The following is a 12406-nucleotide window of genomic DNA, read 5'->3' as shown; positions in this document are numbered from 1 at the left end:
CCCCCCCATCCAATTGGGAGGTGGGGGGAGGGCTACCAGGAATTAGTGTGCAGGCCCCCCAAAGGATGGGGCCTGCAGGTTAGGCCCCCTTTGGGGGCAGATGGCTGATCCTCTGCCCCAGGGAAGGGGGCAAAACCAAAGAAAAAAAATGAACATTTCTAAAGGGAATTTTGGGTGGGATTGGGGAGGCTACTAGCCACCAGGGATAGATTTTACAGAAATGGGGGTGGCCCTCTCCCCCTCACCCCAAGGGGAAATGGGCCTCCCCCCCTTGTAGCCCTCCATGGGGGCAGATATCTGCTCCTAGGAGAGGGCATCTGACCCCAAGGAGGGCTGCATGAGATGCCCCCGCCTGCATTTGGTGTGGGGGGGTAGAGGGTCACCCCCCATTACATTAGAAAGTTACCTGGCGGTTTAAGGTGCCCATCAGCCCGCCCTAAAGTGTAGTGTACCATTTTCCATTTTTTTATTTGTTTACGAAACTTGCTTTGGCGCAGAGGGTCACATTGGTGTGCCACTCTGGTGCCGGTGAGGCGGGAGAGGGTCCCCAAAAATCGTGGGACAGGCCCCCCAGCGGGTGGGGCAGTAAGGTTTGGGCACCCCGGTGCCAGATTGGCACACCAATGTGCCCCTCTGCGCCAAGGGGAGTTGGGTTACCAAAGGAAAAAAGTGAAAATGGTGGAATGCTTTTTAGGGGGGGGGGCACCCCAAATGGTCAGGGAATTTTTTTAATGGGATGGGGCATTGACCCCATGTCATGCAGCCCTCCCTGGGACCAGATATCTGCTCCTAGGAATGGACGCCTGAGCCCAGGGAGGAGTGCAGGACAGCCCCCCTCCCTTATCTGCCCCTGGGAGGGCTACATGAGATGGGCCGCCACTCCAATTGGGGTGGGGGTGGAGAGGTGTACCCCCCCCTTCACGTTAGAAAATTCCACAGCGGTGTAGGGGGCCCCTCCGCCCCCGCTAAAGGGCAGCCTGCCATTTTGAATTGTGTTCTTTGTTTACTATACCTGCCTTGGCGCAGAGGGGCACATTGGTGTGCCAATCTGGCGCCGGGGTGCCCAAACCTTACTGCCCCACCCACTGGGGGGCCTGTCCCACCATTTTTTGGGGCCCCCACCCCAAATGGAGGGGGTGTACCTCACGCAGCCGTTTGTAGGAGGCCCAGGGAGGCCTGCATGAGGTGCCCACGCCACCCATTTGGGGTGAAGGGGAGAGGGCCCCCAAAAATGGTGGGGCAGGCCCTCCAGTGGGTGGGGCAGTAAGGTTTAGGCACCCCAGGGCCAGATTGGCACACCAATGTGCCCCTCTGCACCAAGGCAAGTTTTGTAAACGAAGAAAAAAAATGGAAAATGGTGGAACGCTTTTTAGGGGGGCTGTCGGGACCCCAAAGGGACGGGGAATTTTCTAATGGGATGGGGCGGTGAACCCGTCTCCCCCACCCACAATGGAGTGGGTGCCTTGTCATGCAGCCCTCCCTGGGACCAGATATCTGCTCCTAGGAATGGATGCCTGAGCCCAGGGAGGAGTGCAGGACAGCCCCCACCCCCCCCCATTATCTGCCCCTGGGGAGGGTTACATGAGATGGGCCACCCCTCCAATTTGGCCATGTGTGGATTCCCACGGGTGTCCTCTTTTGGGAAATGCATGGGGTTCCCCATTTTCCTTGCTGGCTTCGACACCCTAGGCCCAAATCTGTAGGTTGCCCACATGAACAAAATGGTCAGTGGCGAAAGGCTTGGGGTTACCCTTTTCCTTTTGCGGCCCGGTAGGTGAACCCACACGTGAGGTACCATTTTCATCGGGACACGTGTGGGGGTGCGGGAAGGTAGGCCACGTGTTGGCGGTGTGTTTCGGTGGGTGGCCAGAGGGAAATGTCTGAGAATTGTCTTCATTTCCAGCCAATTTCAGAGACATTTCCCTGTGTCCACTCACCGAAACACGTTGCCAACAACAGATGTCATAGCTTCTCGTGTTCCCACAGGTGTCCCGACGAAAAAGGTACCTCTCATGTGTGGGTGCATCTACCGGGGGCGCAAAAGGGAAAGGGTAATCCGCTGGTAATGGGAACATGTGGGGAAAAAAGGAGCCAAATTTGCCCGAGATATCTCATGTAACAAAAAAGTTACAAGCCATTGAATGGCAACATACCAAAATCACCAAAAAAGGCCCTGGCACTGGGGAGAAATGCCCTTGGCACTTAAAGGGTTAAACTAAGTGAATTGTAGCACCCCCACAAGAATTATGGATGTTTGAGGGTGTTTTGTACCGGCATTTTGCAGTTTCAGCAACAAAGAAAAAGGGATTTAAAGCAAGATTTTAGGTTTCATTTAGCAAAACCCTGCTTTTTCCTTCTGTACTACATTTTCAATTGTTGTGGAGCCCAGTGACATATTTCAGGAGTGAGATCTCCGTTCCACCACTGACAACATGCATGGCAGATTGGGCAGCCATCTTTTTGGTGTCTTGCAAAGCGCGATTTTCAGAGGTTTTGGCGCGCACAAGGGTTTTGCGGCCATTTTGCTGTTTTCTGACACCATCATAACAGTGCTGCAGCATAGCAGAGCAGAAGTGGGTTAAAACATCCCACACACCCACTGGTTTGTCTGACATTTGTGCCAATTTCCTGCTCCTCATTTCCTCCCAGTTAGCATTGCATGAACGCAGTGAGATCTTCAACTATCTTGTGTGACTTCAGCATCCATAAATCTGAAATCTTTCAACACCAGAATCAGCTTCTTTTCATGCCTTGCAAATCCAGTCCCCACTTCTGATGAAAGAATCATGCATTATTACAAGCTACAAAAATGCCATGTATAGCCCAATGACACCACATTGTAGATGTATGTAACATATATGACTTTCCAAACAAAATAGAACAGGTACATATTTACAATTTAAATGGAACACACAAAAAACGCATTTGTTCATAGGCCTGTATAAACAAATAGCATGCAGACACATGCCTGTGACTGTTTAGTGACAAGAGGTCTCTTTGGAGTTGTAGTAGATGGCAGAGCCAACCCCAACAATAATACACCAAGAAAAAGTAACCGAGGACTAAGACAGCACAATGGAGCTTTAAAGTAAGCAACATTATATAGCTGATGTTTTCAAGGTGGTAGCCTCATACTGCACCTTTTACCAATACTATTGCTATTACAATGCTGATTTTATGTGTGTCAGCCGGTGGGCAACAGTCGTAAACCATTAACTAAGCATTATTTATATATTGTGACTTTTATCATTTCCAAATGGCAGTACTTCTTTCTACATAGCCAGGACATGATTCAAGAGGTGGGAGGACTCATTTGTTTGGGTTTGGCAACATTTGTGTGTAACAAGGATGCTCACCTGGTCTGGACGGCCCTCTGCATCCCTGAGCTCAATGTACTCTTTTTGCTTGACACGGTTCAGGTCCTCGTGCAGACCATCCAGAAGAAAGGAAAGCAACTCCTGCGAGTCATGCTGCTGGTAGCCCAGGAACTGTGAGGCAAAGTGTCCTACCTTGGTCTGCAATGGTATGCCAAGAAGTGGAGAGGGATATTAGATTCCTTGCATTATGATGTATTCCTATGTCCGTTAAATTGTGGTTGCATAATTTACAAATGCTAATCTCAGAACAGATATAATATTCAAAGATAATGGGTTACAGAACACTAAATTCACACCAACATCTAGCGTTTATGCACTATCGCAGTTCCATCCAATTTCAATGCAGACCAGGATAATCTCACCATCTATACCAAATGTCTGGCCATGGAAATCTTCATTTCAATTAATTTTAGCAGCACATCCTCACAAAAGGCAAAATGAATGGATAACCTAGAGCATTCTCAAAGGATACCTTTGGACATGCTTGCATTTATCCAGAGTGCCTTTACATGGAATACATCTGGAGCACTTCTTAAAAACCAGCGTCAATGGAAAGTCATTTTTTACCATCAAGTCTTGAAGACATTACAATTGGTCCATAACCTTGTGAGCAATACCCCAGACAGTCCAGCTAATGCAGCTAACGATCCTTATTCCGTTGTCTCTGGTAAAATCTTGACATTAAATGTTCCACTACAGGTCCTCATTTATGACATTACCTAGAAAGAAATACGGAATATCTCTAAATGTATGAACAAAAGTTAGTCTCGGAGAGATTTGAAGATTTCTGGACACAAATGCCTTGTTACTTCTGACCTGGAATATGGCAAAGTGAGAATCCTCTTAAGAAGCCCGCCAAGATGGTTTCAACTTAAGTAACTCAATTAGAAAACAATTCCATTGCTTCCACCAGAAAATGTCTTGTTTTGTAATTACCGTAACGTCCAAAAACTCAACACAACTGTAACAGGTCTGCTGTGCCTCTTTCAACATGCTCATGACCTGATAGCACAGATATTGGACTAGGACCTGATTCAAACAAGGAGCAAGGAACATACACAACTATGCACATGCTCACAACTATCTGTTCTGGTCACTCCTTTTAACAGCAACATATACAATGGGCCCATTATTGGTGGGAGAGAAGGCAAATGGAATATTCACATGAATACAGTCATGAAACAAAGAGTGATGTATTAAAAATCAGTTTCAAAATACATCATAGCGCATGCGAATTGATTGTATAATTGAATTGTTGGTTCAAACACAAACATTTTACATACCCAATATCATCCCACGGTTGGAAAGGTGTACACAAGCAGAAAGAACCAAAGAAAGCACAAGAATTTGAATTATTCCTGATTCAATTAGAGTGATAGATCAATGTTTCAAACAAGAAATGGGGGTGTAGTGTGAGAAGCCCAGTCCATACATAGCCACTAGGTGATACAGTGCCTGAGTTGAAGGGGTTTTCACTTCATGCTAGACATGGGTCCATAGTATTTACCATTAATTCTCAATTGAGTGTCAAATCGGGTGTGTGCCCAGTGATCCACTAGCTAAGCACTATTTTGTGGCATTTATACCCCATTCGAGTGACTGTGTGAATGAATTACATTAACACTCACCCAGCGTTCCAAGCTATATGGTACTAACTTGAGAGAAATGAAAAAAATGTTGAGAGTCTTGTCAGATGTCACTTAATGCTTGATCAAACTGACAGACTAAAATTAATTAATAGTCGTCAAGAATAGGTTTATTACCCAACTTACCAGATTCGAAATTATGATTGATACAAAGGATATAGATGAATCCATTAACATACGCCATGATGTATTTTGAAACTGATTTATAACGCACCACTCTATCTTTGTTTCATGACTGCATTCATATGAATATTACATGCATACTTAATAAATGTTTGTTGATCTGGACTATTTGTCAGCCTTGAAAGCGTCCCAGGTCAAAACACGTGTCGGCTGACATTCTGGAGAATTAGACCAACCCTTGATGCAAAATTGCATACACTTTAATTGAGTTTTTTCTTGAGTACAGGCAGCGCGCAACACCAAATCAAAAAGTCAGATTCTATATTTGTAATTTCGGATATTTTTGGGTACACCCAATTTTGTATTGGTGACACAGCCAGCCACTTCTTAATCCAACAATGGTTGCAGCGCACTCTATAGGTTTTGTACCCATTTATAGTATTAGGCTGTTAAGTTACTAACACACCCCACCCTGTTTTCTCAATACTCATGGGAGATTAATAGCCATCGTCCATTCAGTAGGGAATGGTATTTTTGTGTACACATCTGGAGAGAGCAAATTAGGCAGTTAAACCAAAACAGCTACATAAAACTGCTTGGCCAAACTGAGCATCTGCCCTGTCCCTTGGCTCCATGGAGTAATACTTACAAAAAGCATGCAATGTAGCCATATTGCTGCTTTACAGATTTGCTGCTGGGGTAAATAACTCTGGAATTGAACAATGCAGTTTTAGCCATCATTAGTGTCCACTACCTTAGGGGTGGCAACCTTTCTGAATGTGTAGCACTCTAAATCAAAGTCTAACCAGCATTTAGCGGCAGCCTTTGTTGCTCTTGAGCCAGCATCAAGTTTTGCTTTTCTCTCACCCACATGCCTCTTCCTCCATTAGTAGGGCTTTTCAGAGCCAACACTGGTATGTTGTTCAAGGAAGCCAACCTAGTACACCTGCAAGGGCTGTTCGCACTGTCGTGTGTTGGTGGTGAACCAAACTCTCACCAGGTAGCATAGGCTGAGCAGTAAGTCTTAAACTTTGATCAGTGGTTTGCTGGCAGAAAGAGTAAACAAAGTAGGTAAGCATTAGAATGTCCACATCTATATATTTGTGGAAATGCGTTTGTATGTTCAGGTTTGGCTCCAGCCACATAACAGTTGGTGAGCTGAAATTTTGGCCCATTTTTGGCCCATGTTCTCGCGCCTTGAAACACTTGTGTATAGGCGCGTTATAAATGCCATATCATATACCAGTCTGGAGTGTACATGCGATAGTGAAATGTCACCAACCACACCCATTCGCCCTGCACAGGGCAGGGTCTCGCCCTCTGCTATCAGTGTAGGCAGTTTGGAGAGATTGCTGATTTTGCGATTGTTGGCTCCATCCCCACCAACAGTTGGTGGGCAGGAGGAATTTGGGCCCGAGGTCGGCATACCAGTCTGGGATGTACTGGCGATAGTGAAATTTGACCAACCCCACCCATTCACCCTGCACAGGAGTTAGAGGTGTAGGCAGAGAGTGAGAATTGTAGTAGGGTTGGTTGGTGGCATCACTATCTAGATGCGACACAAGCTACCCTTCAGAATTCTATCTAGATGTGACGCAAGATTATCTTCACAATTCTATCTAGATGTGACTGTTAGGCAGAGTTTGTATGCAGTACCCTCTGGGACCACTACACACAACTAGGACTACAGGTGTAAGCAAAACCAGCCTTTGGTAGAAGTCTGATCCACAGAGTTTTTGGTAGCGAGCTGAGCAGCCAGGCTTATCTCAAGAGGGAATGTGAGCTAGTAAGGGTCTTACACAAAGGTCTACAATAGCAAGTATTCAGATACACTTATACTCAAGGTTTCTTGGCAAAACAATTAATTTATTAAACAATCGTTTATAAAGCATTCACTAAAAGAGGCAACCAATATCACAGAAATTATACCACAATACTGATTACTAAGCAGTTGAGCTCGCTTTAAGTCGGAGCAAAATAGCATTGAAGTAGGAGCAAAATGGCATAAATTGATAAAAACGGATAATAAAGTTACTTTAAAACAGTGCAAATAGTTTGCGTTCACCAGAGGAGTTGATTCAATGCAATAGGTATGCCAAAGTCAATGGGCTAGTGTCTTGTATAAATAAAAACGCTTCTGGTATTTAAAACGGAAAAGTCTTTGCCACGGTTCTTAGAAGTAGTTCACGGAAGAAAGGTTTGTATGTCGGGTCATATGCTGACTAGGCCTGCAGTGTGCCAAAGTTCCATAAACTTTCGCGGTGAGAGGCAAGTTCCCTCGGTCTGGTTTTCACAGTACCTTATTTTGAAGAAAAAGATGCAGCTGAAGACTTCTGTTCCTGGCAGTTCCTGCAGATCTCGCTGTTCCTGAGCCTCAGTCGTGGGGACAAGAGGGAGGACCTCAGGGGACTCCTGCACTGCACTGGAACGGATCACAAAGCTTGAAAATTGGCAAATCTTCGATTCCAGTTGCTGTTCAAGCACACAAGCTGGTGTCCCTTCTCCCTGGTTAATCCTAACCAGCTCAGAGTGTGGAATTGGGTAAAATGAGAAGCCCGGGATTGTTATTATTAGAAATCATAACCCCCATTAGAAGAATAGGTACTATCTGTAGAGAACCATTACCCATTATTAGACTCACTGTTAGAATCATTATAATCTTTGCTATGGAATCATTCCATTATTGCATTCTGTTTAGCTATCTATAGTACATTGCTGAAGTAGACACTATCAACATATTAGACTGCCACTTTTGAATGCATTTGCAATATGCTTTTAGAATGGTACTGTATGCATATAGTGTTTGCCATTTAGAATGATAGAGAAACATGCTGCCACTTTGCCATTTGAAATAGAACAACACTTGCATATATCTGAAGTGCCATGTAGTGTTTTAGAGACACAATATATATTCACTATGATTTGCTGTTCATCTATGTTTGCATTAGATATAGCGCTTAGGCTGTGAGAGAAACTTCTGTTTGCACTAGAGAGAAACGAATTAGGCCTGGAATGACACACACACTGGCATATTTGAAATGCAAGAAAAGCCATTCAGATTGTTATGCTTTGTAGAGACACATTTAGAGATATGTTTGGTATGTCATGTATGTATGTATGTATGTATGTATGTATGTATGTATGTATGTATGTATGTATGTTGAGTCACTTAGAATGAGTCTGCATTATGTAGTGCTTGTATTGCGAGAGATTTTCTGTAAACACTAGGAAGCATTCAGAATGAGACACGAGGCCTATGAGCCATTTTTTGATGGTATCCAGGTGGCTTACGAGTTGATTGGTCCCACCAACTCAAAGGAAGAAGTGGTCCTTGAAGGGGCTTCTCTGTCGAGGTGAACTTGGCCATTCAGACCTGCAGCAGGGTTCCACCGGGCAAACCAACGGTCCAGTAGTTACAGCAGCCGTCCTCTTCCAGCTAGTCTTCGGTTCTTTCGTTACAGTGGTGGACTGCCTTTTAGTTCAAGAGACTCTCCTTTTAAACAGTTTTCTCCCATTCATTCCAGCCTAGCTGCCACTCGCCCAGCAGGATGGCTGTCCTTGCCTGACAGTCAGCCATCCAATCACTCCAGAGTGCATTTGGGTCTCCTAGGAGACGAAGCTCATCGAGTATCAGGCACCTCCATCACTTCTTGCCCACCCCAGACACTCAGGCGCCAGAGGCGGTGTTCAGTCCTGAAGCCTGCCAAAAAGGCACAGAAACAAAGGGACCAAACCTGGATTGGTGCGCAGAGACAAACTCTAGAAGGACCTTTCCAAAAAGAAATGGCAAAAAAGAAAACCGGGACGTGTTTAAACAAAGGGGGCTCAGACGCCACCTTGAAAAACATGGCTCCTGCATTTAACGCTACCGGTGTTCGCGGCCGGGAAAATCATCGAGTTCGTTGTAAAACCACTGTCACCAGCCATTTCGATAGGAAAGGGTAGCATTTGACTGCTACATGAGTTTCTAGACACAGGGGATGACAATGCATTACTTACCGTAAAAGCATTTCTGATGGTTGCATCTGCTTAGATTCACATGCTGGGCATAGTCCGACATCCAGTGGTCACTGCAGAGTATTGCATTTTGTTTTTCGTAGTCGAAAAGGGGACGTCGACAAGGCGTGTCTGTAACACTATCCCTATAGTGACGTGCAGTGTACCCACAATCCCTCACGCGTCGAGGTCCCTCTGTTTGTATTTTTTCTGCTCTGAGGGAGCCTTCTAGACGTGAGTGAGTCTAGAAAAAAAGAGAGAGATGAAGAAAGATGTCTATGTTCCTTCCATCCGAGCGGGGAGGAAGGGTGGGCGCATGTGAATCTAAGCAGATACAACCATCAGAAATGCTTTTACGGTAAGTAATGCATTGTCTTCTGATGTTTGTTAATCTGCTTAGAATCACATGCTGTGCATAGACTAGCGAGCAGTACCCGGAGTAGGAGGTGGGTTGTGAGAAGGAACAGTAGAGAAAAGATGTCTTAATACTGCTTGTCCCACCTGGGAATCAGATCTAGAGTGAGCATCTAGACAGTAGTGTTTTGTAAAGGTGTGTACAGAACTCCAGGTTGCCGCTTTGCAAATAGACTCAAGGGGAACGTTTGTAATGAATGCTCTGGATGCCCCCGTGCCTCGAGTAGAGTGTGCTCTTGGCTTGAAGGGTAGTTCTCTCTTAGCAAGAGTGTAACAGAGAGTGATGCATTGAACAATCCATCTAGATATAGTGGACTTTGAGACTGCATCTCCTTCTCTTCCTGCTGCCACCGAGACAAAGAACTGATTAGACTTTCTCAGTGGCCTAGTTCTTTCCATATAAAACATGACAGCTCTGCGCACATCGAGTGTATGCAGGCTTTTTTCTCCCAAATTGGAAGGGTTTTGAAAGAACATTGGTAGTTCTATTGACTGGTTGACGTGGAATTTCGATATGAATTTCGGTGCAAACCTTGGGTGTGTGCGTAGAACCACCTTATCTTTGTGAACTGTTACGAAGGGGTCTGGAATAGAAAGAGCCTGTAGTTCACTTACTCTCCTAATGGAGGTGATAGCTATTAGGAAAGCAGTCTTAAGGGTGAGGTCCTTAAGAGTTGCCTTGTGCATGGGTTCAAAGGGTGAGCCCATGAGCATGGTAAGTACTACATTAAGGTCCCAGCCGGGAGCTGGGTTTGCTATCGGAGGGTGTATTCTCTTTACCCCCTCCATGAATGCTTTGATAACTGGGACTTTCCACCATGACACCTTAAGTTGCGAGGTTGTGTATGCAGAAAGTGCCGCTAGATGGACTTTAATAGAAATGAACACTAGACCTCAGTCCAGTAAATGGGTCAGGTACAGGACAATTTGTGTGGGAGAGCAGTGGACTGGGTTGATGCTCTTACCTCTACACCAGATGACAAATCTCTTCCACTTGCTAGAATAGCAGTGGCGAGTGTTGGGTTTTCTAGCTTCTTTGAGAATGTCCATGCATCTCTGAGGGAGTTGTAAATAGCCAAATTCTATGACCTCAGGAGCCAGGCTGCTAAATTCATGTTCTGTGAGCATGGGTGTAGTGTCTTGCCCTTATCCTGTGACAGCAAGTTGTACGGGCAGGGCAGTTCACTGGTGGGGACCGGGACATCTTCATCAGGTGAGCAAACCATGGTTGGCGGGCCCACATCGGGGCTATCAGTATCATGGTGACTGGTTCCTGGTGCATCTTGTGCACTATCTTGTTCAGCAGAGGAGTCGGGGGGGGGGTGGGGGGGGGGGCGTAAACAAATTTCCCTGACCATGGTATCCAGAGCCCGTTCCCCTTGGAGCGGTTCTGTGGGTATCTGGAGGCGTAATCTAGGCATTGTGAGTTCTCCAGAGTTGCGAACAGGTCTATTTCTGGGAAGCCCCATTGTGTGAAGACATCGAAGACAATGTCTTCGTGTAACCGCCATTCGTACTCTGAGGGCAGAGGAAAGTCTCTGCAGAGTTTGTCTGCTAGCAGATTGAGTTCCCCTGGTACATGTTGTGACAATAGGAACATGTGTCTGAGAGCCCACTTCCAGATGTTCTGGGACAGCTTGGACAGTCCTGGAGAGTGAGTGCCCCCTTGCTTGTTGAGGTAGTACATGGCTGTGGTGCTGTCCGTGAGGACCATCACTGTCTTCCCTTGTAGATGTGTCTGGAAGGCTTTTAGTGCCTTGAACACCGCAAGTAGCTCTAATAAGTTTATGTGTTTGGACGCTACGCTCGGAGTCCAGACTCCGTGAGCAGTCTGATGGGATAGATGAGCCCCCTATCCTGTGAGGGATGCGTATGTGGTTAGAGTGGCTTACACTGCGGGGGTGGCGAATAGTTTCCCTATTACCAGGTTTTCCTTCGACCACCACCGTAGCGAGAGAACCAAGGCCTGCAAGACCACCACTAGATCGTCTCATTGTCCGCTGGCCTGACACCACTGGCTGTTGAGCCACTCTTGCATTGGGCGCATGTGCAGGCGCGCGTGAGGTACCAAATAAATACATGACGCCATCATTCCTAGCAAGCACATTGCTTTGCGTACCGTCACCTCTCGACCGGCCACATATTGAGGGATCTGAAACAGCATATTTTGGACCCTCTCGTTGGAGGGGAAGACGAGGCCATCCTTTGTTCAAATTAGAGCCCCTAGGAATTGTTTGATTTGGCTGGGGTCTAAGTTGGACTTCTTCTCGTTGATGGAGAAGCCCAGTTGGAACAAATGGTCTACTGTCTTCTGGGTGTTTGAGAAGCATGTCTCGTAGGACTCCCCTGTTATGAGCCAATCGTCGAGGTAAGGGTATACCGGTATGGACAACCTGCGCAGGTGGGCAGCTGCCACTACCTTCGTGAATACCCTTAGTGCAGACGCTATGCCGAAGGGTAGCACTCTGAACTGGTAGTGTTTGCCCTCCATCATGAACCTGAGGTATTTTCTGTGCGCTGGCAACATCAAAATATGAAAGTATGCATCTTACATGTTTAGTGTTGTTATTTAGTCCCCCTGAGATAACAGGGGAATTACCTCCTGTAATGTTACCATACGAAATTTTTGTGGTTTTACAAATTTGTTCGCTGGGCGCAGATCTAGTACAGGGCGCATGGTTAGGTCCTTTTTGGGTACAAGGAAGTACACTAAATAAATACCTTCCATTACCTGAGATAGGGACACAACCTCTATTGCTCCTTTCTGTAGCAGCTGTTCTACTTTTTGCTGGAGGAAGACAAGGTGTTCTGGTGACAGGCGTCGTCCCCTTGGAGGTTTGTAGGTGGGGG

At 46.1% G+C, this 12406-nt stretch overlaps 1 protein-coding gene across 1 annotated transcript in view; it reads right to left on the bottom strand.

Moving 5' to 3' along the window:
• The window catches only part of USP11 (ubiquitin specific peptidase 11), a 2050211-nt gene that overhangs the window by 1240954 nt on the left and 796851 nt on the right, over positions 1 to 12406 (bottom strand). Inside the window, exon 9 of the mRNA XM_069647415.1 lies at positions 3357 to 3515. Within this exon, the coding sequence (XP_069503516.1) occupies positions 3357 to 3515 (159 nt within the window). The remainder of the gene's footprint in view (positions 1 to 3356; positions 3516 to 12406) is intronic.

The sequence above is a fragment of the Ambystoma mexicanum genome, chromosome 2q (genome assembly GCF_040938575.1).
Source record: "Ambystoma mexicanum isolate Mex_15411 chromosome 2q, UKY_AmexF1_1, whole genome shotgun sequence".
NCBI classification, from domain to species: domain Eukaryota; kingdom Metazoa; phylum Chordata; class Amphibia; order Caudata; family Ambystomatidae; genus Ambystoma; species Ambystoma mexicanum.
Note: the sequence above shows the minus strand (reverse complement) of the source record. Positions and strands in the feature narration are given on the sequence as shown.